The 27,273-nt window shown below is 43.3% G+C and overlaps 1 protein-coding gene across 2 annotated transcripts; it reads left to right on the top strand.

The window, feature by feature from the left end:
* On the top strand, positions 1-25,642 carry LOC118390836 (RING finger protein 145-like). Of its 2 annotated transcripts, none has more exons than XM_035781521.2 (11): positions 1-143; positions 8,490-8,706; positions 13,945-14,053; positions 15,655-15,746; positions 19,788-20,023; positions 20,242-20,417; positions 20,689-20,829; positions 21,046-21,228; positions 21,820-21,967; positions 22,566-22,922; positions 23,341-25,642. In XM_035781521.2, the coding sequence occupies exons 2-11, from the start codon at positions 8,523-8,525 to the stop codon at positions 23,818-23,820; spliced, it is 2,106 nt and encodes a 701-aa protein (XP_035637414.1). In that variant the 5' UTR covers positions 1-143; positions 8,490-8,522; the 3' UTR covers positions 23,821-25,642. The 2 variants fall into 2 exon arrangements, with proteins under 2 accessions (XP_035637414.1, XP_035637413.1); XM_035781520.2 differs by lacking the exon at positions 1-143 and adding an exon at positions 264-487.
* Positions 25,643-27,273: the final 1,631 nt, after the last annotated feature.

Raw genomic sequence — 27,273 nt, forward strand, 5'->3', positions numbered from 1 at the left:
GGCGTGTTAAAAGGTGGATTTTGGGTTTTTCGTTGCCACAGATATAAATGGTATGGTTCAAGTGTAAAATAAACTACATTATTGTGCTTGCGGCAGAAATGCTTTTTGGACTCCAGGAGTTTACATCGGAAGACTTGCAAAGGGTACGGCACCATAAGAATGCTCGCCCTCCCAGACTCTCCAGATCTGTTTAACTTTTTTTTTTTTTTAAACAGAAAAGTAGTTTGATTTAGCTTATTTATTTACACACACACACAGGCTCCGTTTTCATCCCTCACAGTAGGTGGCGGCATGCACACTAAATTGTGCGAACGCCAATATACCATAGAATAAGGAAAAGAAGCGGCGGCAGCAGAAGACGCGATCCATGGTGGACATCCCATCGTTTCAACCGTTAACTCGGGAGAAGCCGAGTTAAAATGGTTGATATTCGACCGGAGAAGCATCCTCAAACTCACTTTAAGGTCGTCAACGTCGCTCTTGCAATGTAGGTTCTTTGTTTTTCCGTGGGGCAATGTTGATAACGCGAACTTGGCTACTCAGCTAGCTTGCTAGCTAACCTGGATTGTTTTGACTCTCGAGGGGCTAGCTAGCTAGCACCTAGCATTACCTATTTAGCTGGCTGGTTAGCGACACAATACATGCAGTTCTGCGATAAGGCGTAGTTAGCTAGCAATGTTTCTAGCCAGCTGTTGCTAGATTAATTTAAATCGTGAGCAGCTGTTGATCTCGTGCTTTATTTTTTAGTTAGCTAAACTATGCATGGTGGTCGTTTCCATTATTAAAAACATCAGGTAACGTTATTGCTAACGTTACATTGATATAGGCGGGTCATCAATGCAGTTTTTCGCCCGTCCCGACTCTGCTCGTCTGCGTTTGCTAACATACGTGATGCATAGCTAGTTAGCTTAACCACTGACTTTTTTAGCATATTGTCTCGTTTTACGACCCTGTAAATGTACTTAGTTGTAGTTTGGTACATTTTGGAATATGAGATTGAGAGTATGTGACAATTCATCAACCTTCTTGCAGGGCACAACTAATTACGGTTAGCTAGCCGCTGCCAACGTTGGTTTGCCGAGGTTATTAAAGTTCATGTCATGAACGCTTGGAGCCCAACAAACCGTTAATATAGTGTAACTAGCTTGATGTCGGGCTAGACTTGAATAGCTGTGCTAACTTAACCCTCAACATAACGTAATTCGGTGCCTGTATAACCATAGTTCACACCATTTCGGTTATGTAATCATAATGCGAATTGGTCTTGTTAGCTAACGTTACGTTTCCAGTCATCATGGGCATTGCAAGATGGATGTGAATTACTAAGTGATGTAGCTAGAAAATTGTACTCTTGGTACAGTGGACCTGTATGTTTCATAATTGCATGTTCAAAAGGCCATCTGAAAATGAGGGCCAGGGGGATGGGATCTCAGAGCTCGTATGAATCAGTTCTATATGTAATTCAATGGATGGGATATCCACTCCGTCAGTGTCTGCCTGCAAATGGAGGACCGCACAGCCTCTCTCAGACCCATAGCAGGAAATGACTAAATCAAAAGTTATCCTCGCTGTCAAAAGAGAGGAGAAAACACATTTTTAACTTTGGGCTCGCAAAAGATTAAGACTGGCTCTTACTTCATAAACCACTGTGGCCTGCTTGAGTTCAAATTTCGTGCCCCCCCCCCACCCTCATCAAAGTTTCCCCATCCCTCTTATAGGGTGTCCACCTATTCTGCCCAGAGTGGGTGAAAACACACATTGGTGATAACATTTCACCTTATGTTATAAAATACATTTTTTACCAAGACATGATTATTAGTGTTCTAAATCATTCCGTGGGGTCTCTAACATTTCGTTAACATTCTATCCAAGAAGTTGGATTCCATAACCAAATCCATCCGACAAACTCCGACGTAGCAGTGCAGGTTTCTCGTAACAACTTTGGAGTATTTTACATTTTGTGGTCATCGTCTTCAAAGCAAAATTACCATGACGAGCTGTATTAAATGTAAAAGGTTTGGGAAAATCAAAAGCTTGGTATATGCCAGTGGAGGCTGCTGAGGGGAGGACGGCTGGAACGTATCGAATACCGTTCCACTTATTCCTTTTCATCCATTACCAAGTGCCCGTCCTCTCAAATTAAGGTGCTTACTAACCTGTTTTATGTGCTCTGTTGACATTTCAGAGATATGCTTGTTTTTGTGAGAAATCTTAAAAAATCTTTACATTTAAAAAAAAATAATAATATGAAAAGGATATATGAAAAGACGGCATGTCTCAAAATCGATATCAATCTTACCGCTAATATTGTTTAATGTCCTGCGATTCGAGAAGAAATATGAGTTCAACGGGAAAGTGAATGTTAGGTAGCCAGTAACCTTAATTCTTGTGCAGAATCCAGCCTAGCTGGTGTGATTTATTTAATATTTTCCACTTTTGTCTGGCCTCTTGATTTTAGTCACCCTAATTCCGTCTATCCTACAAGGGTAAAATCACCAATAATTGTTGAACGGATTATGATAGAGACATGAGGTTTGAACCTTTGGTTTTCTTTATAGGATTATCTACACAATTAACATTTTACCCATTGGTCAAAAGCTGCATTTTTGATTGGGCGCTAGTTATTAGCATTTTTGATTGGGCGCTAGTTATTAGCATGTTTTTCACATGGTAGGTTAAATATAACCAATCTGTCTTACAGATCATGTGAAAGGGCAAAGGCAAGCATCATGATCATACACCACTTAACTAACTCATCAATATGACATGAATGCTTACAGTATTTCAGGTCGATGCATGTACAAGTTGGGATGCTTGGCTGTGCGGCAAATAGATACATTGCTAGTTTTAAGAGTGGAATTGTATTTTTTTTTTTTATGTCAGCTAATTACTTTTACTACGTTTTTGATCGGAATAAGTTTTTGCCCTAGAAATACCGATCCGGAGCTCATTTTATTGCTATTTTGCATGTCTGTAACTCTTTTACCATGTAACTGTTACTGGACGTCTGTTTCCATTATCTCTATTTCCATTATGAAATATTGCATCAAATGATATAGGGATGTTAATGGGTATCCATTAATCGGTTAGCTGCCGAAAATACATTTGACCGGTCATGCTGTCGTTCTATAGGTTAATTTGCATAATGTAGTGGAATTAAATGAAGCGGAATAGCCTGTTAGACAGCGCGAGAGAACCTCAGAAAGCTGCTACTGGAGTGAAACGTGCTTTTATAAGCCCAGTCGTTGCGCATGGATGCAAAAAAGAGGTCAGTGGTCCGCAAACAGTAGGGAATAGATGGATGCGGTATTTTTATTTTATTTACCTAGGCAAGTCAGTTAAGAACAAATTCTTATTTACAATGACGGATTGGCTCACATTCAACGAATTTGATCTAACAAAGTGAATATTTGGCAAATCCGTCATGACTCATGTATTGTAATAGGCCCACAATGTGGTCAATAAAGTTCGATTTCGAAATATATTTTGCTGTTTTCAATGCATAACATTTAGAAGCTGTCCGGTTTCAGTGACTGCTAAATGCCGTTCGTATAAGCTGGTTAGTTAGCATATAGAAATCGGTGGTGTGGTAGTCAGTCATTTTTAACTGTAATGCAGTTGATTGATGACGAAAACATCAACATTTATTGTGGTTGACATCCATACAAGCATTATACTTAAGGCACGAGTGGGTGTGGTATATTGGCCATAAACCACAAACCCATGACGTGCCTTATAGCTATTATAAACCGGTTACGTTTATTAAAACAGTAAAAGCAATTGTTTCATCATACCTGTGGTATACAGTCTGGCTGAAAGCTGTGCTATATCAATCAGAATTCAGGGCTCGAACCACCCAGTTTATAATCCTATTTTTTTACCTCAACATATACTGAACAAAAATATAAACGCAACAATTTCAACAATTTTACTGAGTTACAGTTAATATAAGGAAGTCAGTCAATTGAAATGAATTTGTTAGGCCCTAATCTATGGATTTCACATGACTGGGCAAGGGGTGCAGTGTGGGCCTGGGAGGGAATAGGTCCACCCACTGGAGCGCAAAGCCCAGCCAATCGGAATATGTTTTTCCCCACAAAATGGCTTTATTACAAACATAAATACTCATCAGCACCCCCTCAGACGATGCCGCAGGTGAAGAAGCCAGATGTGAAGATCTTGGGATGGCGTGGTTACACGTGATCTGCGGTTGTGAGGCCGGTTGGCTGTACTGCCAAATTCTCTAAAATGACGGTGGTTTATGGTAGAGAAATTAACATTACATTTTCTGGCAACAGCTCTGGTGGACATTCCTACAGTCAGCATGCAAATTGCACACTCCCTCAATTTGAGACATCTGTGGTGTTGTCAAAACTGCACATTTTAGTGGCCTTTTGTCCCCAGCACAAGGTGCACCTGGGTAATCATGCTGTTTAATCTAATTCTTCTTGATATGCCACACCTGTCATGTGTATGGATTATCTTGGCAAAGGAGAAATGCTCACTAACAGGGATATAACCAAAATCGTGCTCCAAATTTGAGAGAAGCTTTTTGTGCATATGGAACATTTCTGGGATCTTTTATTTCAGCTCATGAAACACATGGGAGCAACACTTTACATGTTGCATTTTATATTTTTGTTCAGTATAGTTTGAAATACACAAACAATAGCCAAAATTTGGCAAATTATGTCGGGGGGGCAACAAGGACCCTCGTGATCTTAACCCCACAGAATATTTTCCCCATGCGTTTCCATGGTATTTCCATTGTTTTGGTTGAGTTCCATTGACCTCTTTGCCTAATCTATTTGCGCAACAAATAACAATTCTAAATGCAACGTTGTGTTAACTGTTTTTATGGCCACAATTTTTAAAAAGTTATCAGTCTTGCCATAGATTTTCCAGTAGATTTAAGTCAAAACTGTAACTCGGGAACATTCACTGTCTTCTTGGTAAGCAACTCCAGTGTAGATTTGGCCTTGTGTTTTAGGTTATTGTCCTGCTGAAAGGGGAATTAATTTCCCAGTGTCTGGTGGAATGCAGACTGAACCAGGTTCTCCTCTAGGCTTTTGCCAGTGGTTAGCTCTATTCTGTATTATTATTTTTTTATCCTGAAAAAATCCTCAGTCCTGAATGATTGCAAGGATACCCATAACATGGTACAGCCACCACTAGCTTGAACATTTTGGAGCGTGGTACTTTGTAATGTGTTTGGAGCGAATCCAATACAACATTTTTTTTCAGTACAAAAAGTGAATTGCTTTGCCACATTTTTAGCATTTTTTACTTTAGTGCCTTGTTGCAAACAGTATGCATGTTTTGGAATATTTGTATTCTGTATAAGCATTATTCTTTTCACTCTGTTATTAAGGTTAGTATTGTGGAGTAACTACAATGCTGTTGCTGCATCCTCAGTTTTCTCCTATCACAGCCATTAAACTCTGTAACTGTTTTAAAGTCACCAATGACCTCACGGGGAAATCCCTGAGCACTTTCCTTCCTCTCTGTCAACTGAGTTAGGAAGGAAGCCTGTATGTTTAGTGACGACTGGGTGTATTGATACACCATCCAAAGTGTAATGAATAACTTCACCATACACAAAGGGATATTCAATGTCTGCTTAGATTGTGAGGCATTGGAAAACCTCCCTGGTCTTTGTGGTTGAGTCTTTGTTTGAAATTCACTGCTCAACTGAGGAACCTTACAGATATTTTTATGTGGAGATGTAGTCATTAAAAAATGACTGTTAAACACTTATTGCACACAGTGAGTCCATGCAGATATTAATTTTAATTAACTAGTTAAGCCAGTTACAAACATATTCTTATTTACAATGACGGCCTACCCCGGACAATGCTGGGCCAATTATAAGCCGCTCTATGGGACTCCCAACAGCCTGAAATCGAACCAGGGTCTGTAGTGACACCTCTGTGCCTTAGACCGCTGTGCCACTTGGGAGCCCATGTGACTTGGCAAAGTTTTACTCCTGAACTTATTTTATGCTTGCCATAACAAAGGGGTTGAATACTTATTGACTCGAGACATTTCACCTTTTCATTTTTTTATTAATTTGTAAAAACATATCAAAGCATCATTCCACTTTGTCATTATGCCGGGGTGGCAGGTAGCCTAGTGGTTAAAGCGTTGGACTAGTAACCGAAAGGTTGCAAGATCAAATCCCTCTGCTGGCAAGGTAAAAATCTGTCGTTCCACCCCTGAACAAGACAGTTAACCCACTGTTCCTAGGCTGTCATTGAAATTAAGTATTTGTTCTTAACTGACTTGCCTAGTTAAATTGTGTGTTGGCCAGTGACTCTACATTTAATCCATTTTAAGTTCAGGCTGTAACACAACAAAATGTGGGAGAAGTCAAGAGTGAGTACTTTCTGAAGACACCGTAAATTAGTAGGCTATATGTAAAGGCCACATTAAATTGAGAATAGTCTGATGGGTGAGAATATTATCAAGTGCTTGTCAAATTATAGATCAGAGATTGATGACGTGTGTGCAGCCTGCGCAAAGAAACAGCAGAGCGCATGGATTTCATGCAACTTTTTTTCAAATCCTCATTTCTTGTTCATGCAGCCTTAGCCTAAATATATTGATTTATGATAGATTCTACGGTTTGTATCACAACCAAAGTTGCATAAATAACTATAAATTAACCATATAGGAGGACCTGTTTCAAATGGTCACTTTGTTAACCACTAAACACAGAATAGCCACATGAATGCACTCCCTTCTAAATCGTTTGGGGGAAAATATCAATTGTATTCTTACTAGAAATCTTGTCTGCTAAATGAACTAGTGTAGCCCACAGCTGTATGGCATAGCCAGATCAGGGCCTAACAAGGAAGACCCAGAATATGCTATTATGTTCTTCTGAAACAGGCAACATTTTCTTCATATAATGTTTCTGTGCATTTTACATTTACTGTACTTTTCACTGCATTTGATACATTCAACAACATGATAAGAATATTCCTTAAAATGTGAGACAAATAAATGGGTTGAGTGAGAGGACAAACTGGTGTCTCAAAGTGTGCACAGTTCCTACGTAATTTCAATGCACATTTGACTTAAAGACGAGTCTTCAACTATAGTGCTTTTTTTTAGCTCTCCTTAGTTGTGCCGTTAAGGAACTAGAGTAATAACACTTAGTTGTTTTGTTTGGAACACAGCCCTGCATCCCCGCCATCAAGCAATTACTGTTGTTTACACAATCAAAAAATGTGGCCATTTTTAAATCGCTTTCTGAGTCACTTGGGCATCATTTGAAAGCTTGTTCTATTCCCAACATGACTAGCTAAGTTATAAAATGCGATCTTACGGTGTTAGACTTTCAGTCTATTCCGAGAAACGGGATTGTAAATTTGTGCATTCAGGTGTGTGTTCTGTTGTGAATTTTCATCACACTAGACAAACCGGGCTTATTTAGTTCAAAAACAACCCCGGGTATGACGCCATGTCATCTTGTAAATGTACATCAAAAACGTTGACACTGTATATGACAAGCGTTTTATGATATGAAAATGTGAAGAACACATTTGGACTCTCGGGTGTTTGGCTGCTTGTATGACATCAACGCGGTATTTATTATAATCCTCAACTTCTTATCCTTCAAAATACGTAGTCTTCTTAATTTACAGCATTTCCCTAACTCGGGACAACAAAAAGTGACGAAGTTGCCCAATTAGCAGGAACGATGGGGGCAACTTCTTGTCGCGTGCGGGGCTCATGTTCAGCACGGCTATCCGTTTTAGCATGTTACTGTACAGCCACCGCGTTCCAATTACACAACTGTAACCAGTATCACTTTCATTGATTGGTATAGATATTGACCTTTATATTAGGGCTGGGAATTGCCAGGGACCTCACGATACAATATTATCACGATGCGCCGATACGATATGTATTCCGATTCTCACTATTCTTTATGTATTGTAATTTGATATTACAATTAGATTTTCCAAGCATTTTGCTCACTATGTCTGCTGCAGAGAGATGAGAGAGCATGAGAAAATGAGTTTTGATCAGTCATGGAAATTAAAAGCACTGAACATGTTGGCTCACTATTTAAAAAAAGAGAACAAGCTATAGGATGAAAAATACCAGCGTTTTGTCGCAGGTACAGCCCATTTGGCACTAGCTAACGCTATGTAGCAACAACAAAAAATGCCAAAGTATCTATATAATATAGTCCAAAAATAATATCACTTAGTGTATCGATTCCCCCTTCCCATCACTATTGTATATAATCTAGTGTATATTCTTGTGTATTTATTTTATTCTTGTGTACTTTTTTAATTTTTGTGTATTTATTTTATGACTGATTTGATTTAACCTATGAAGCTCTGAAAAAACAGCTAGTTGCATTAAAAAAATGTATATTTTTGCCAGTTTTCTTTGTCTGTGTGCTATCATTTTATAGCACCTCAGGCTCACTTTTTCTTCCTCTCTTCTCCCTATCTTTCTGTCCCCCTGTCCAGTCATATTAGTGTGTATCTTGCCGCGTCGGAGCCATGTTGGTGAAAGACAAGCTGGAGGCGGTGCTGAACGTGGGGCTGCGTGTCCCCAGCATCATGCTGCTGGAGGTACTTTACCGCTGGGATGTCAGCTCCTTCTTCCAGAAGATCCAGAGAAGCAGTCTCAACAACAACCCCCTCTTTCAGTACAAGTACCTGGCTCTCTACCTGCACTATGTTGGTCAGTACCACCCCGCTCCAGTGCTGCTCTTTGAGTGGTCATTTATAGCATTTGTACTTTTCAACAGCATATTTTGACAAAAGCACCCATCCACTTCTGAAAAATGTGAAAATTCATTTTTAAAAGCTCGCGTTTCATTCTATATTAGCCCATATAACATTTAAAGTCGCCTCTTCATTGTTGACTTTGAGACTGGTGTTTTGCGGGTACTATTTAATGAAGCTGCCAGTTGAGGACTTGTTTCTCAAACTACACACACTAATGTACTTGTCCTCTTGCTCATTTGTGCACCGGGGCCTCCCACTCCTCTTTCTGTTCTGGTTAGGGCCAGATTGCGCTGTTCTGTGAAGGGAGTAGTTCACAGCGCTGTACTGATCTTCAGTTTCTTGAAGGCCAGTTTTATTGCTTCTTCAATCAGAACAACCGTTTTCAGCTGTGCTAACATAATTGCAAAAGGGTTTTCTAATGATCAATTTGCCTTTTAAAACGATTAGCTAACACAATTTGCCATTGGAACACAGGAGTGATGGTGGATTGTAATGGGCACGCCTATGTAGATATTCCATAAAAAAAAGGTTTCCACATACAATAGTCATTGACAACATTAACAATGTCTGCACTGTATTTCTGATCAATTTGATGTTATTTTAAAGGACAAGGACAAGGGCTAACACGCCCACTCCTCTAAAGCTCTCTCCACAGACTCTGTCTGTGTGTGTGTGTGTGTGTGTGTGTGTGTGTGTGTGTGTGTGTGTGTGTGTGTGTGTGTGTGTGTGTGTGTGTGTGTGTGTGTGTGTGGGGAGAGATGATTTTGTTTTACCCTTCCATCTTTCCCCTAAACTAATTTACAACATCTCTTAGGCTTCTGCTTCCAGTTTATCCGTACTATATACATTTTACAGACACAGTGTAGTTTACAATAGTTATGTTTTGTTTGTTTTTAGTCCCATCCATCAGCTCCACTCAACCACTCTCATCTATCTCTGAACACCATCTATTTGCCATATATTTTTCAACTGTGCTGTGATGTTTCACAAAAGTTCCAAACTTTTGTACATATTGTCACTTAAAGAAATATTTTTGCTAAGAGTATTATTATATTATTAATCGATTGACTATGACTTTTAAAATCACTCAGCCATGCTATTTGCAGTAAATAACCCATCTTTAATGATGTTGTAATCGTCAGATTAGTTCTGTTTGCACTTTCCGTTTTGGAGTGGCCAAGAAAAGCTAGAAATGTTGTCAGCCAATAGGTTGTTTGGGCTGTAGTGCTGCAGTATCACTCGTGTGCCCTGACCAGGAAAAATACTGCAGTCAGTTTTTCATGGTTGGGTCTCATGCATATGAATGTAATTTATGGACTATTTAAGTGATAATGGAGGGGACTATGCATTCTATGGAAAATAATATAACACGATGTGGAAAGTGTGTAGCACGTCGTGACACTGAAACTTCACGATGTTGCATTGTTTTCTAGAGAACGCGTTGAGCCCCCGAGTTCATTATCCCGCTTTTACCATAGCTATAATTTTGAAATGTGTTTGGCATCCACTGAAATAGCTACTAGATAGTTACAGCTGGTAACCAGGCAGACTTGCTAGCTTAGCTAACCAAACCATCAGTCCTCGCTTACTATGAAAATCAAATGAAACAATTAAACCTTTAATTTCAAGAGCAGCTCGAACATAGAACACGTGAGAATGAACTACAGCCATTGAATTTTACAGTGCTCTATAGGGAAATAATTCACGCGTTAACTAGTATTCAACAATGCCATGGTATAAATCCATATCGTTTTAAGTTCAGCTAAGCATTTTTAAACCTACGACTTGAATAGCGATGCATTTGAAATGCGTTTAGGTTTGTCGTAGATTTAGCTCAGACAGGATAAGAGCAGTGACACGAGGATAAAGTCTGACAGTTTGTAGTCAGCGTTGACTGTAAGGGTGAACATGCTTCTGCTACGTTTTGTATTTCTAATGGCACGTCAACATGGGCACAGACAGTATTTCTGATTCAGTATGTCTATGCTCTGCTTGAGAGTGGGCCTGGCCCACTAAGAGATCAGTGAAGGCAGGGTGTTGGCTGAATGCTTGTTTCCTAATTAAAGCATGGCATGGCCTGACCTTAGACATCTGCTGCTGCAACTGTCTGCCTGCAGTCGGACACTTTTTTTTTTTTTTTTTAACGTTGTCGTCATGGTGAAACGTTGGCTCAGACACATTTTCCTCTCCTTTGTAATTTACCTCTGCTTTTTTTCCACCATCCGAGACCCAAGTATTTTAATGGGACTTTCCGTGATGCTCAAGGTGGTATAAATAACCTTGAAATGTGCACAGAAGAGTTAAAGGAAAGATTCACCCATTTTGAATGCATTCACCCATCGCTCCGAGATGCACAAATACGATACACCATTCAAAATGGGTGAATCTTTCCTTTAACCAATACCATGCACGAATTGTATACTGTTTTGCACGGGGGGCTGGGGGGCTGGCCCGTGCAGGGAGTAGGAGAACCCCTCAAGTCATCCCCTCCCCCCTCAAAGAAGCCGTTCTCTTTCCAGGGGAAAGGAGTGGACAAGGCAAAGGCCATGATAACCAGCTCACAGGCCTAGACTATAATGCAGGCACTAGATATGCTAATTATCAATGGGAAGGAATTACATATTTTTTAAATATATTTTTTTATAGTTTTGTATGTATACTGTGTGTGTACAAACTTTCCTTGACCTCACCAGTGGTCTTTTTAGTGGCTTTGCATACTTGGCTGAAGTTTGTGGGTGTGACAATGAGGCTGGTATTTGCTGACGAACACACTGGGCAGCAGAGAACCGTGGACTGGACTGAACCTCGGTGTGTGTGCTGCTGATGTCTCTCTTGGAAAGAGGGAGAGCAGGGTATTCTCAAATCTTTTAACTGTATTTCTAGGTTTCAGCAAATATCTCATATCTCATTTTATTAGCATTTTTCATCATTTTGGCTCTTGCTGTAGACTATTGCTGTAGTCTTTCTCTAACTGTGTTGCTTATGGACGATTAGGGGCAGTGTATTTATACTGCCAGCACTGATGATTCTTTCACATCGGTCCACTCTTTGTCCTGTCTGCATGACTTTGCATAGCAAATGGCTCTGGATCCATATGGCTGTGGATCAACAGCTCTGTTTTATTGCTGTCTCTGCTGTTAAACAAGTCCTTCTCATCTGTGATGTGTTGGCTTACCCAATGCAGGCCAAGGAACAGGATGTGCTCTTGCTAATACACATTGCTGCACCTGACCATGGCTGGAAGGCTTTTCTATGAGCACTATACAGATACTGTCAGGCCCATCCCTCCCCTATGGACCCATGAGTCAGTAAGCCTAGCTAGGCCAATATCACCAGGACGGCTATATTCATTTTGTGAAATAGTTTGCCCCAGGCACAGGATACATTTTTTTATTTTAATGTACCTTTTTATAGTCCGACTTCATTATTTTCACTATCTGCACACAGGGCTTAATGTTCCCTCAGCAGTGAGCGTGGCTGGGGAGCACGTGACTTGAGTTTGTCAGGTGGGCATAGGAACCTGTAAGTTGGGTCTGTTGGGAAACTGGGCCTCTACTTTTTCTATTCAGGCCCTGTTAAGATTTTTGGCCTGTACCAACGCAGCACACGTAAGGTGACAATGACTGAGTGGTCTAAGGCTGTGTTCCTGACTGGCCGTAGCATCCCTCCCTCGGGGGCGTGGGTTCTGAGAGTGCAACTGCGAGCAGGAGCCTCTCCAACCAAAGCACCCACACATTGTTAAACACACTGACTCATATTCACCACTGCAGGAAGGTGCTAGGCTACTAACCAAACAGCAGGCTCTGTAAAGTAAGAGCTTGCACTCTTGAGATTACAGTATGGACTTCTTCTTTCAGTCAAGGTTTTATCTGGTTCTGATTGTGTTCAAGGCATGTCGTCAGCAGAGCTTCCTCTCCCGTTGTACCGCCACACTTCTGTTTTCTGCTTTGTGATGGTTGTGACTGAGCATCCAGACCAGAACAGAGGCTCATAGATAAGCCTATTGACAGCAGTGACGTGACGCCCTGGCCGGCTTGTAGAATATAGCTCCATCTCCTCCTCTCAGGATTACATAAGCAGCATCCGGTGGTGGCCACAGGCCGAGGAGAGAGAGAGGGAGAGAGAGGGAGGGTAAAACTGCCCACACAAAGCTCTAATCTCCCATCCCCGTCACCCTGGCTGCCTGTCACAGTGAGGCTGGCTCACCCTGACTTGGCCACACACACACACCACTGGCTCGGAACACTGACTCCAGTCAGGGCCCGTGGCACTTAGACTTAGAGGATCATAATCGTTTTGGTTTTCATGGGAGGTAGAATCATATCAGTATCTTGTCTGTGTAGTTGTTGTCATGCCAGAATGATTCAGTCCACTGACCACACTTTCAAGCCTCAATGGCTAACTAGCCTCCTATCCCCCACTGTTGTTGTCATGCTCCCTGCCCTTTATTGATTGTTTGACCAGGTTAAGTTGCATGTTTGACACACACACACACACACACACGCGCACACACACTGTCTGTGCGCAGGATGGTGGAGAGAGCTTTAGAGGAGTGGGCATGTTAGCTGTCTGCTAATGGAATCCCCAGGATGGATTGGCTGGGTGGATATGTTGCACGCTGGGTCCAGGTCGGCCAATCGAGTCCCTGGCGTTTTGGTGCCTGTTGATTTGTCTGGAGGAGAATCTCAATGACCTACTCCTTGTATCCTCTCCCATCGCTGCCGCCTCAAAAGGAGGGACCTCTGACCCCCCCCCCCCCATCTAATGGATTTTGAGAAGTAGGTGAAGAGAGCGAGGACGCAAGGAGTATGCAATTGAGATTTTCCCGAGGACCGTTTTCTGCTGACTCCACTAAACCAGGCAAGCCACACTCAACCAAGATGGCGGAGGGCAGGCAGGGTTATTGGTTTCACTGTCCTCGTGATAATAGAACTCATCTGAGATGGTTGGAATAACAGTTAAGGATTATTCAAGTGGTGAATGCCAGTTAGACAGTAGTCGACGTCCGTGTTAATAAACTATTCCTTAATATGTGTGAGACCAACAGCAGCTGAAGCAAGCACATATATATTTTTGTCCCTTTAAAAAAAGCAGTGTTTGTGCATTGTTCCACTTCATGGCTGTACTGTACAGACCCCTCCTTCCTTCTGTAATTCACTGTCCTGACTGTCTCTGCTCTGCTGTGTGTCAGGTTACATCCTCAGCCTGGTGCTCCTGACTCTGCCTCGTCAGCACCTGGTGAAGCTCTACCTGTACGTGCTCACTGCCCTGCTGCTCTTCGCCGGACACCAAGTCTCCAGGTGAGAGAGACACACACACTACAGGAACTATAGCTAAAATAATCCTTGACACGTCAACTTGTTAGCTAGGAGCTACGTGTATTCAGAAAGATCATTTAAAAGCCGTTAAGTGTTGCGATTTGAAGTTCTGTTTTGTAGTTGTTCCATAAAACTAGAGGTCGACCGATTAATCGGAATGGCCAATCGGAAATCTGTATTTTTGGGCGCCGATTTGCCGATTTTTAAAAAATATAATATTTTTTATACCTTTTATTTAACTAGGCAAGTCAGTTAAGAACACATTCTTATTTTCAATGACTGCCTAGGAACGGTGGGTTAACTGCCTCGGGGCAGAACGACAGATTTTCACCTTGTCAGCCCGGGGGATCCAGTCTTGCAACCTTATAGTTAACGTTCCAACACAATAACGACCTGCCTCTCTCTCGTTGCACTCCACAAGGAGACTTGCCTGTTACGCGAATGCAGTAAGCCAAGGTAAGTTGCGAGCTTGCATTAAACTTATCTTATAAAAAACAATCAATCACAATCACTAGTTAACTACACATGGTTGATGATATTACTAGATATTATCTAGCCTGTCCTGCGTTGCATATAATCTGACTGAGCATACAAGTATCTAAGTATCTGACTGAGCGGTGGTAGGCAGAAGCAGGCGCGTAAACAATCATTCAAACAGCACTTTCGTGTGTTTCGCCAGCAGCTCTTCGTTATGCGTCAAGCATTGCACTGTTTATGACTTCAAGCCCATCAACTCCCGAGATGAGGCTGGTGTAACCGAAGTGAAATGGCTAGCTAGTTAGCGCGCACTAATGGCATTTCAAACGTCACTCGCTCTGAGCCTTCTAGTAGTTGTTCCCCTTGCTCTGCATGGGTAACGCTGCTTCGAGTGTAGCTGTTGTCGTTGTGTTCCTGGTTCGAGCCCAGGGAGGCGCGAGGAGAGGGACGGGAGCTATGCTGTTACACTGGCAATACTAAAGTGCCTATAAGAACATCTAATAGTCAAAGATAAATGAAATATAAATGGTATAGAGATAAATAGTCCTATAATTCCTATAATAACTACAACCTAAAACTTCTTACCTGTTAAAAGGAACTATCAGCTTTCATATGTTCTCATGTTCTGAGCAAGGAACTGAAACGTTAGCTTTCTTACATGGCACATATTGCACTTGTACTTTCTTCTCCAACACTTTGTTTTTGCATTATTTAGTCCAAATTGAACATGTTTCATTATTTACTTGAGGCTAAATTGATTTTATTGATGTATTATATTAAGTTAAATTTACAAATACATGTTTTTTTTTTTAAATCGTCCGATTAATCGGTACCGGGTTTTTTGTCCTCCAATAATCGGTATCGGCGTTGAAAAATCATAATCAGTCGACTTCTACATAAAACAGTTACCGGTATTACAGTAGTGACTTTCTGACCATATTATGATTCTGGCTCCGGACTATTGGTGGCTTCTATTGGCCTTGATTGTGCTTTAACTCTTGTTGAATTCTCTTGAGGCGTGGTTCTGTGTTTTAACCAGGGAGGACAGAAGACAGCAGGTGGGACTGCAAGAGCTGAGCTCTGACTGTGTTGTCTTCGTGTTTCAGGGATTATGTCCGCAGTGAGCTGGACTCCGGGTACGAGGGACCGCTCTACCTGGAGGCGCTGTCCATGAACCGTTTCTCCACCGCCCTCATAGGTAACTAACTAAACACAGTCCCACCTTCACCACCACCCTCACAGGCAGCTACAGGGCCTTTAGAAATAGACACATCCGTTCACATTTTGTTGTGTTACAGCATGGATTTAAAATAGTTTGTTTTTTGTCACTGGCCAAGACACACTATATCCCATAATGTCAAAGTGGAATTATGTTTTTAGAAATGTTTACAAATGCATATGAAAAGCTGAAATGTCTTGAGTATGAGTATTCAACTCCTTTATGGCAAGGAGTTCAGAAGCCAAGTTCAGAAGTAGTTCAGAAGTAAATATTTCCTTAACAAGTCACATAGTAAGTTGCATAGACTCACTCGTGTGCAGTAATAGTGTTTAACATGATTTTTGAATGACTACCTCATCTAACCCAAACATACACACACATCTGTAAGGTCCCTTACTACAAAGATACAGGCGTCCTTCCTAACTCAGTTGCCGTAGGAGGAAACCGCTCAGGGAATTCTAAACAAGAAATTGACAGTAAAAAGGAAGGAAGGCTGTATAGAATAGAAATATTCCAAAACATGCATCCTGTTAGCAGCAAGGCATTAAAGTAATACTGCAAAAACATGTAGCAAAGCAATTCACTTTTTGTCCTGAATACAAAGTATTATGTTTGTGGTAAATCCAATACAACACATTACTGAGTACCACTCTCCATATTTTCAAGCATAGTGGTGGCTGCATTATGTTATGGGTATGCTTGTAATCGTTAAGGACTGGGGAGTTTTTCAGGATAAAAAAATAAACGGAATAGAGCGAAGCACAGGCAAAATCCTAGAGGAGAATCTGGTTCTGCTTTCAACTAGACACTGGGAGATTAATTCAGATTTCAGCAGGACAACAACTTAAAACACAAGGCCAAATCTACACTGGAGTTGCTTACCAAGAAGACAGTGAATGTACCTGAGGGGCTGAGTTACAGTTTTGACTTAAATCTACTTGAAAATATATGGATGTCTAGCAATGATCAAACACCAATTTGACAGCGCTTGAAGAATTGTGAAAAATAATGGGCAAATGTTGCACAATCCAGGTGTGGAAAGCTCTTATACAATTACCCAGAAAGAATCAGCTGTAATCACTGCCACAGGTGCTTCTACTTAGTATTAACTCAGGGGTGTGAATACTTCTGTAAATGAGATTTCTGTATTTCATATGCAATAAATTAGCTACAATTACTAAAAACATGTTTTTCGCTTTGTCATTATGGGGTATTGTGTGTAGATGGGTGAGAAAATAATACATTTTATCCATTTTGAATTCAAGCTGTAAGACAACAAAATGTGGAATACTTCAATGGGTATAAGTACTGTAGGAAGGCACTGTAATTAAACAGTCCCACCTTCACTACCAACCTCATAGTTAACTCACTAAACAGTCCCACTGGGCCACAGTCTCACAGGTCCCATACCAGCCTCTTACCCCCCCCCCACACTTCTCTTACCCCACTTTCTGAGAATCTATGAGTCACTTTGTAGTCGCCCTAAAGTCTGCTTTTACTCGATAACATGGTGATTGTACACTTCATCACTCACAGTATTTTATATGTATTTTCTTCCACATCCTATTTTCTTCTACAGCCTTTTATCAATCCAACACCTATCTTTGTCTCCGAGTCTGCTCTGTTTTTCTTCTCCCTGTCTGGCCATTGTTCAATTCTAACGGTCTTCTGAGTGCTCGAGCTAGTTTTATTCGCCCTAGAACCTTTTCAGACAAAGGAAAAGGCCGTGTTTCCTTTGCTTTCATCCTGTCAGGCAGAAGGTAGGCGGCTGAGGAGCGAGGGGAGGAGAGTTCAGGAGGTTGGCAGCGGGTGCTGTATAATCTGACGATCTGAGGTGCCGTTTGCCGCAGAGCTCCTCGCTCTCTCTCGCTGCCAAAGGTGCTTCAACAGAGTGAGAGAGGGAGTGACCACAGTCTCCCGTACAATGGGAGCGCACACAACTCAGACAGGCCTCCGTCTTTCCCCGCGCTCTTGCTCTTTTTCTTGCTCACTCATTGACTTATTTCTTGTTGTGCTGCTTGTCGTAAGAGTGTCAGGTGTTCTGTAGTGCGACTAGTGTCTGTCAGGTTTTATGTTACCGAGGTGTGGGTTCTGCCTCTTCTGAAAATACAGCCGGCCCACAATAGTGTTAGCTTGAGAGCTCAGTGAAAACCCGAAAGCCCAAAAGGGGAAGAAGTGAGTGTCATTATGAATAAGGAAGCCTTCCTGTGAAATGACTGGCAGTTACGCAATGATCTGTTTCTGTTGCTGAGAAGATTCATCCTTCTCTGTTACTAAACACTGCTACTTGGACCATTTGAAAGCGGGAGCGCCCTTAGATGTCTTCCAGTGATTGTTTTCAAATGTACTTTTACTGTTGAAAAGTAATATCCCAAGTATAAATACAGTAAAGTACAGTCAAATACAGTAAGATGCTTGTGCGTCTAGTTCCGACAGTGCAGCAATATCTAACAAGTAATCTAACAGTTCCCCAACACAAGTCTAAAAGGGTGAATGAAAATATGTACATGTAAGTATATGGCTGAGGGATGGCCGAGCGGCATAGGCAAGGTGCGATAGATGGTATAAAATAGAGTATATACACATGATATGAGTAATAAGAAGATAAGATATGTAAACCTTATTAAAGTGGCATTATATCGAGTGTATTGTATAAAGTGACTAGTGATCCATTTATTTTGGCCAGTGATTGGGTCTCAATGCAGGCAGCAGCCTCTCTGAGTTGGTGATTGCTGTTTAGCAGTCTGATGACCTTGAGATAGAAGCTGTTTTTCAGTCTCTTGGTCCCAGCTTTGATGCACCTGTACTGTCCTCGCCTTCTGGATGGTAGCGTTGTGAACAGGCAGTGGCTCAGGTGGTTAATGTCCTTGATGATCTTTTTGGCCTTCCTGTGACGACGGGTGGTGTAGGTGTCATGGAGGGCAGGTAGTTTACCCCCGGTGATGCGTTGTGCAGACCACACCACCCTCTGGAGAGCCTTGCGGTTGAGGGCGGTGCAGTTGCCGTACAAGGCTGTGATACAGCCCGACAGGATGCTCTCGATTGTGCATCTGTAAAAGTTTGTCAGGGTTTTGGGTGACACGCCAAATTTCTTCAGCCTCCATAGCGCTGTTATGCCTTCACCACACTATCTGTGTGAGTGGACCATTTCAGTTTGTCTGTGATGTGTACGCCAAGGAACTTAAAACTTTCCACCTTCTCCACTGCTGGCCCTCCAATGTGGATAGGGGGCTGATCCCTCTGCTGTTTCCTGAAGTCCCCGATCATCTCCTTTGTTTTGTTGACGTTGAGTGAGAGGGTGTTTTCCTGACACCACACTCCGAGTGCACTCACCTCTTTGTAGGCTGTCTAGTCGTTGTTGATAATCAAGCCCACTACTGTTGTGTCGTCTGCAAACTTGATGATTGAGTTGGAGGTGTGGGTGAACAGGGAGTACAGGAGGGGGCTGAGCACTCACCCCATGCGGGTCCCCAGTATTGAGGGTCAGCGAAGTGGAGATGTTGTTTCCTACCTTCACCACCTGGGGGTGGGATGTGTGTTTTGTTAAGTAAATCAGGTGTTAAATGGGGTGAAAATGAGACTGGTGTGCCACTCCAAGTAACCCTTTCCCTAACATTTTACATAGAGTGAGGGACTGATCGATGATTCCCTTTGGCACAGGGTGCTGACTTGGCTTGGGACAGTTGTTGAACTTTGGCCTTTTTAGGTTCAATCACATAAGTACTTTGGGTAAGACTACTCTCGATGCACATTCAGCCATGAGTCCTGACTGCTGTACTGCACAGTTGCTTTCTAGGGACACTCGAATCTTCACGCATGTTCTGCAGGCGGGTCGCAATGAGGGTTCATGTTTTCCCAGTAACACAGAAGAGCAAGTCAGATCTTGGAACACTCGCCCTTTTAAGATTCAGCTGTTCCATGTTACTACACAGTTCAGATACGGTGTGTGTTCCTATAGACTGGGCGTTCACCTGCAGTGTGTTAACCCCGTCCCTCCTGTCCCCCCGCCTCTCTCTCTAGCTCAGCTGGTGGTGTGCACCCTGTGCTCCTGCGTCATGCAGACCAAGAGGATCTGGTTGTTCTCTGCTCACCTGCTCCCCCTGGTGGCGCGCCTCTGCCTGGTCCCCCTGGAGACCATCGTGTTCATCAACCGCTTCGCCATGATCTTCACGGGCCTCGAGGTCATCTACTTCCTGGCCTCCAACCTGCTGGTGCCCTACAACCTGGCCAAGACAGCCTACAGGGAGCTGGTGCAGGTAAAATAGTCTGCGTGGCACTGAATTATTTCCACGCCAGCTAAGTGTCTGCTGGCTCTAGACTGGAGGAGATTCAATGACTACTCGATCACCCGATTGTCACTTTTCTTTCACACACAAGACTGTAAATCTATCAGTTTGCTGCTGTCTCTGTGTTTTTATTTCTCATAGCTAACGATATCTGTGGCATCCTCTGTTCCATGTCCTCCTGTGCCCAGGTGGTGGAGGTGTATGGGCTGCTGGCTCTGGGGATGTCCCTGTGGAATCAGCTGGTTCTGCCCGTCCTCTTCATGTGCTTCTGGCTGGTGCTGTTTGCCCTGCAGATCTACACCTACTTCAGTAGCCGCGACAAGCCCACCTCCAGAGAGAGGTTGCTCTTCCTCTTCCTCACCAGGTGGGACAGGGCACTGCTTCCTAGAACAACTAGAAACCCTTTTCCCTTCTCTCGTGGAATCCGAGAAGTTGGAAACCCAAGTCGACCTGTTTTTGACGGAACTTTTGCGCGACATGATTTAATCTGAAGTTCTACAATTTCAGTCCTTTTATTATGTCTGTCTGTCGTAATCAAAGAGAATGTGACGTGCCATCTATTACAAATACATACATGATCTCTGAATTGGTTTAGTGTGTTTTCTTACGGTCCCCTTCTCTCCCTATCCCTTCAGTATTGCAGAGTGCTGCAGCACCCCCTACTCCCTGCTGGGCCTGGTCTTCACCGTGTCCTTTGTGGCGCTGGGCGTCCTCACCCTCTGCAAGTTCTACCTGCAGGGCTACCGGGCCTTCATGAATGACAACACCATGCATCGGTCAGTCAGACGCATTCTCATTCAGCCCATTTTATGTTGTGTGTTTATGCCTGTTAAGTGTGTTATTTGACCCATAGCTTGGAACAATGAGGAATCTTCTTCTTTTTTTTGACTGACTGACTGACTGACTGACTGACTGAAAGCACCACATTATTTATGAATCTCTCTTTCTCGCTCTCTCTCTTTTCCCCCCTGCTCTGTCTCTCACCATCTCAGGGGAATGACGGAGGGCATCACGCTACTGATCCTGGCTGTGCAGACGGGTCTGATTGAGCTGCAGGTCATCCACCGAGCCTTCCTCCTCAGTATCATCCTCTTCATCGTGGTGGCCTCCATCCTGCAGTCCATGCTGGAGATAGCTGACCCTATCGTACTGGCTCTGGGGGCCTCACGGGACAAGTAAGATTCTCGAGGCTGAGTTGGAAATGTCTCACTACTTTGACCAGGGCATAGGGTTGTGCGATTATCCAGATTCATAAGGTCCTTTAGTTTCTCTACCATACCGGGGTATACGGTATTACCAAATATGCACATTTTTTTAAATATATGTATATTTGACAAAAAATAAGCACAAAACCATTTAGGCAACGGGGATCTTGATCCAGGAGGGGATTGAATGTCTCTGCTGTAACCAAGAAGCTTGATCTTGACATCTAGCAAGTTAGCAAACCAAATGCATAGCTGAAGACCTGCGCTGGATATAAATAGATTTCTTATAACTTATAAGCGGTGGCGCAGCATGCAACCCCCGCGAGGCTTTGAAAATCACACGGTATTGAAAATGATATACGGTATATCGCCCAAGCTTACCAGGGCTTGTCATCCACAGCGAGAATGAAAAGATCACTAGCATAATATAAAAAGGCCTCACCTTTCACATGGAAGTCCGTCCAAAATGCCACGACTACATGATTCAGTGCAACACAACTTTATTACGCCACTCAGAGGCGTTGTCCTAGTAAAAGCTCTGTCGGTTGTCGCTCTGTTCAGGAGCCTGTGGAAGCACTTCCGGGCCGTGAGCCTGTGCCTCTTCCTGCTGGTCTTCCCAGCCTACATGGCCTACATGATCTGCCAGTTCTTCCACATGGACTTCTGGCTCCTCATCATCATCTCCTCCAGCATCCTCACCTCACTGCAGGTACACACACACACACACCTCAAGCTCTGTCGCCATGGACACACCCATACACACACATACACGCTGTAGTCTGTCCAATTCAAGAGTTCCTTTTAGCCGCTGGTGCACTGGATCCTTTGCCCGTTTGTTTGCAGTAATGACATAAGAACACGTCAACTATGTTTCATATGTAAGGTAAGAGGGCTTTTCCGTTAGTGCTGAGATGTATTGCACAGGTCCGTGATGGGGATGTGAAGGGCACGGTCAGGACTGTAAAGCTCCCGTATCTGTGCCTGCTATTCCCTGGCCACCTGTGAGTATTTATTCCCTGTGAAATATGGACAACCCTGTGGGGCTTCAGCAACCCAACATATCAGATTGTTCTGAAATGGTTTCTGTAGTAGAAACCGATAAGATCAGCATTCCAGCAACTTTGTTTGTTAAAATGGGGTTCTGGTGCGTTGACTATCTGTAATAGAAAAAAGGAAGGCCGCAGACCTTACTAGTTTTGTTCTATATATTACCTGTGATTCTAACCCTTGACCCCCAACGTGAGAGTGACCTTTTGTGTCGAAACAAGTGAAACGAAGCACCCACACTCAATGTCCTTCTCCCCTAGGTGCTGGGCACCCTGCTAATCTACATCCTGTTCATGGTGGAGGAGGTCCGTAAGGAGCCCGTACAGAACATGGACGACGTAATTTACTACGTGAACGGGACCTACCGGCTGCTGGAGTTCCTGGTGGCGCTCGTGGTGGTGGCCTACGGCGTGTCTGAGACGGTGTTCGGGGAGTGGACGGTGATGGGCTCCACCATCATCTTCATCCATTCCTACTACAACGTGTGGCTGCGCGCCCAGCTGGGCTGGCAGAGCTTCCTGATGCGCCGAGACGCCGTCAACAAGATCAAGAGCCTGCCCACCGCTTCCGACCTGCAGCTGGAGCAGTACAATGACATCTGTGCTATCTGCTATCAGGTGTGTGTGTGTGTGTGTGTGTGTGTGTGTGTGTGTGTGTGTGTGTGTGTGTGTGTGCGTGCTGTTTGATAGGTCACCAATATTGTTCTGATAAATGTGTTTTATAGCCCTCTTCTGGTACGAAGTGGTTCAATGCGACCTAAGGGGATGTGAAATTCTGGTAACTTCCTCGAAATTCCCAGGTTTTCCAGAAATCCTGGTGGGGGTATTCCATATGTTTTTCTTATTCCCTGCTAATTCTGACAATCCTCCAACTGGAATTTTAAGAAAATTACCTAAACATTAAAAAAATGATAGGTTAGTTTTAATGAGGATGTGTACTGTGATATATTTCCACAAAGCATCATCAGGCATTGGACTCTTCTGTGGTTGTCCGTAGCCCTTCAGTAGTTAACCAGTATTCTGTCTCCCTTTCCAGGACATGAAGTCTGCCGTCATCACCCCCTGCAGTCACTTCTTCCACGCTGGCTGCCTCAAGAAGTGGCTCTACGTACAGGAGACCTGCCCCCTCTGCCACAAACAGCTGAAGAGCCAATCACAGCCCGCCAATGCCACCGCTGCCCCCGCCCAGGACATTCTTCCAGCCAATCCCAACCCAGCAGAGGCTGGGCAAGGAGAGCCAGTGGCCAGTGTGGCCGGAGAGAACAAAACAGTGACTCGGAACGGTGTTCCGGTTGAAGAGAGCCAAGCCAGATCCTCTTCCTCCCATGCTAACCCTGACCCAGAGCCTGAGGGCCAGGCAGAGGAGGCAGGTCCGTCACAGGGCTCAGGAGAGTCATGTCTCAGGCATCGCCAGCCCCAGCAGTCTGCCACCTGCCCTGAAGCAGCATCATCCACAGCATGTGCAGCTGACCTCCAGTTAGAACTTCAACGGTCTGCCAGCCCCTGCTGCCTCTGAGCCTCGCTCATGCACGCCTCCTCACACACAGCTAAAGACTGTTCATCCTCAAGTGGCTAATACGTACGACTTCGCCATGACAGGTGAAATGTTGGACTTTCCCTATTGCCACTATCCAACACCTTCCCCTTAACAAACTCTTATCTATTTGTTGCCTGTTACTTAAAGTATGGTCTTAAATGTCATTCATTAACATTTCATGGTTAATTCATTTCATTCAAGTACATTTCATGGTTATTAATCCTATAGGATTTCATGTATGAAATCTGACGCAGACTTGAGTGATGCCATACTGAACCTCCATATAATTTCACTGAGAAATCTGCATCGATTTCTCTCAGTTAGCATCAAAATAAGTCAGTAGCCGTGCATGAGCCTTGGCTTGTGCTAGCCGGAACGGCTCATAGGAGCAGGAGCCTATCTCCTGTTTCTGAAGCGTGAGGTCGGCCGACGTACAAGTACACCCCCTGGACAGGACGCTAATAGTCTATCGCAGGGCTTTACCCTCAATCGATCTCTGAAACTCTTGAGTGCCAAGCAGAGACTAATTGGTGTTCCCATTTTTTAATCTTTATCGTATGACTCGGCCGGGGATCAAACTCACAACCTTCCAATCTCAGGGCGGGCAATAACAACACGGCCACTGAGTTAGATGAACAACAAAATGCAGCTATTTGACAGTTGACAGTCATTATACTGTACATCTATCTAGTGTAAGGCAAACAGTCCAAATGTAACATTTGAGATGTCATTAACTCTCGTTCAACATATTTCACACACCTTTCCCCCTCTTTAGGTCACTTAACGTTAGTTAGCTCACTATTTTGCCACTCCCAGGTGTTTTCCCTCCCTCACCGTGGTGATCTGTTGCACAACAACCAGGTAAGGGCACAGGGTGGGAAAGGCGCTGTGGAGGTCGGAGACACAAACACACACCGGATGTGTGGTTGACATTCATATACTGAAGAGAACAGACATAGCACTTGACGTAGAAGCTTTATACGCACGCTTAGGCTTGCACGCTGTCACCACCTGGTAGCCGTAGGAACGTTTATTTTCATGTTATGTAGCCCACGTGTTATGACATTTGCACTAATGTCATTTATATAGCGACGTTCCAAAGTAGTTTTTTTTTTGTCAGGTACTAAATATTTTTGGTTTGTACGAGGAAAGACCTATAAATGTGTGTGTGTGTATATAACCGTTCATATATTATATGAAAAGGACTTTTGATATGCCTCTGCCATAAAGTGTTAAAGCTGCACCGCCCAAATATGAAGTGATCTGAGGCTTGTGTGAACACTTCAGTGTCCTCTATAGGTATAAGTGTGAAGGGTTGAAGGTCACAGATTGAGAGAGGTTGTCAGCGCTGAATTTACCTTCAACAGTATTTTGTTGGGCATTTGTTACAGCTTTGAGAATGAATACATGTTATGTATGATCAAACTTGCAAATGCTCCATTTTTTTTTATTAAGTTGTAGCGAGTTGGTGGCTTTAGCACATTTTCTTGAAGGTAAATTGTGAGAAGCGGCTAAGAGTGTGAATAGTATTTTACATACATCATGATATTGGCATTTGAAGAGGACTTCTTTTAGCATTTGAAATGCTTTCCTGTTTGGGATTTTGTTTCTTTGTGTTGAAGACCTACAATTTAATTCTGTTTCGATTTTTGTTTTGTTTGTTTTTATACAAAAAGAACGACATGCTCTGTGAATGCTGAATTCCAGTCAAGTTTCTGTATTGTTTGGTGAGAAATTTGCCTGGTGTCGCCTTTTATTGTACAAAATTGAATGTCAAATAAATTCCACCATCCAATTTTAACCTGCAGTCTGAACTCGCTCTTAATGTTGTTCATTTGATTATTCAACATGGGGATGAATAAGCCACAACCTTAAGCATCACCAGGCAAGCACTATCGTGGCTGGAACCTAATCTTGCATAGCTAGACCTTAATGATTGCGGAAGTAAGCAGTCTGCCTCGAGACTAGCTGGAACCAATCATTTATATATACACTAGATGACTGATAGGGGGTGCTATGCCGCTGTGCCTTCATCTTGAAACACCCACAAAATATAAATATATACGTAATATATATATATATATATATATAACTCAGCAAAGAAAGAAACGTCCCTTTTTCAGGACCCTGTCTTTCAAAGATGATTCGTAATGATCCAAATAACGTCACAGATCTTCATTATAAAGGGTTTAAACTCTGTTTCCCATGCTTGTTCAATGAACCGTAAACAATTAAGGAACATGCACTTGTGGAATGGTCGTTCAAACACTAACAGCTTACAGACGGTAGGCAATTAAGGTATCAGTTGTGAAAATTTAGGACACTAAAGAGGCCTTTCTACTGACTGAAAAGCACCGAAAGAAAGCTGCCCAGGGTCCCTGCTCAGCTGTGTGAATGTGCCTTAGGCATACTGTAAAGGAAGCATGAGGACTACAGATGTGGCCAGGGCAATAAATTGCAATGTCCGTACTGCAAGGCGCCTAAGACGGCGCCACAGGGAGACATGACGGACAGCTGATCGTCCTCGCCGTGGCAGACCACGTGTAACAACACCTGCACAGGATCGGTACATCGGAGCATCACATCTGCGGGACAGGTACAGGATGGCAACAACTGCCCGAGTTACACCAGGAACACAATCCCTCCATCAGTGCTCAGACTGTCCGCAATAGGCTGAGAGAGGCTGGACTGAGGGCTTGTAGGCCTGTTGTAAGGCAGGTCCTCACCAGACATCACTGGCAACAACGTCGGCTATGGGCACAAACCCACCGTCGCTGGACCCGACAGTACTTGCAAAAAGTGCTCTTCACTGACCAGTCGCAATTTTGTCTCACCACGGGTGATGGTCGGATTCACATATATTGTCGAAGAATTGAGCGTTATACCGAGGCTTGAGCCTGCAGCAGGTTTGAGGTGGAGGGTCCGTCATGGTCTGGAGCGGTGTGTCACAGCATCATCGGACTGAGCTTGTTGTCATTGCAGGTAATCTCAATGCTGTGCATTACAGGGAAGACATCCTGACATGACCCTCCAGCATGACAATGCCACCAGACATACTGCTCGTTCTGAGCATGATTTCCTGCAAGACAGGAATGTCAGTGTTCTGCCATGGCCAGCGAAGAGCCCGGATCTCTATCCCATTGAGCACGTCTGGGACCTGTTGGATCGGAGGGTGAGGGCTAGGGCCATTCCCTCCAGAAATGTCTGGGAAATTGCAGGTGCCTTGGAAGAGTGGGGTAACATCTCACAGCAAGAACTGGCAAATCTGGTGCAGTACTTAGTATCTGGTGTGGCCACCAGCTGCATTGACTGTTACTTTTTGATTTTTACCGCCCCTTTGTTCAGAGACACATTATTCCATTTCTGTTAGTCATGTATGTCTGTGGAACTTGTTCAGTTGTTGAATCTAGGGTATGTTCATACAAATATTTA

This window comes from Oncorhynchus keta, chromosome 12 (assembly GCF_023373465.1).
Source record: "Oncorhynchus keta strain PuntledgeMale-10-30-2019 chromosome 12, Oket_V2, whole genome shotgun sequence".
In the NCBI taxonomy this organism is placed as follows: domain Eukaryota; kingdom Metazoa; phylum Chordata; class Actinopteri; order Salmoniformes; family Salmonidae; genus Oncorhynchus; species Oncorhynchus keta.

What these genes read in the sequence shown, in the direction of transcription:
- LOC118390836 (XM_035781521.2), top strand. Translation starts at nt 8,523, where the DNA reads ATGTTGGTGAAAGACAAGCTGGAGGCGGTGCTGAACGTGGGGCTGCGT. An exon ending in GCCGGACACCAAGTCTCCAG is followed by an intron (nt 14,054 to 15,654) that starts GTGAGAGAGACA and finishes TTCGTGTTTCAG; the next exon opens with GGATTATGTCCGCAGTGAGC. An exon ending in TCTGTGCTATCTGCTATCAG is followed by an intron (nt 22,923 to 23,340) that starts GTGTGTGTGTGT and finishes CTCCCTTTCCAG; the next exon opens with GACATGAAGTCTGCCGTCAT.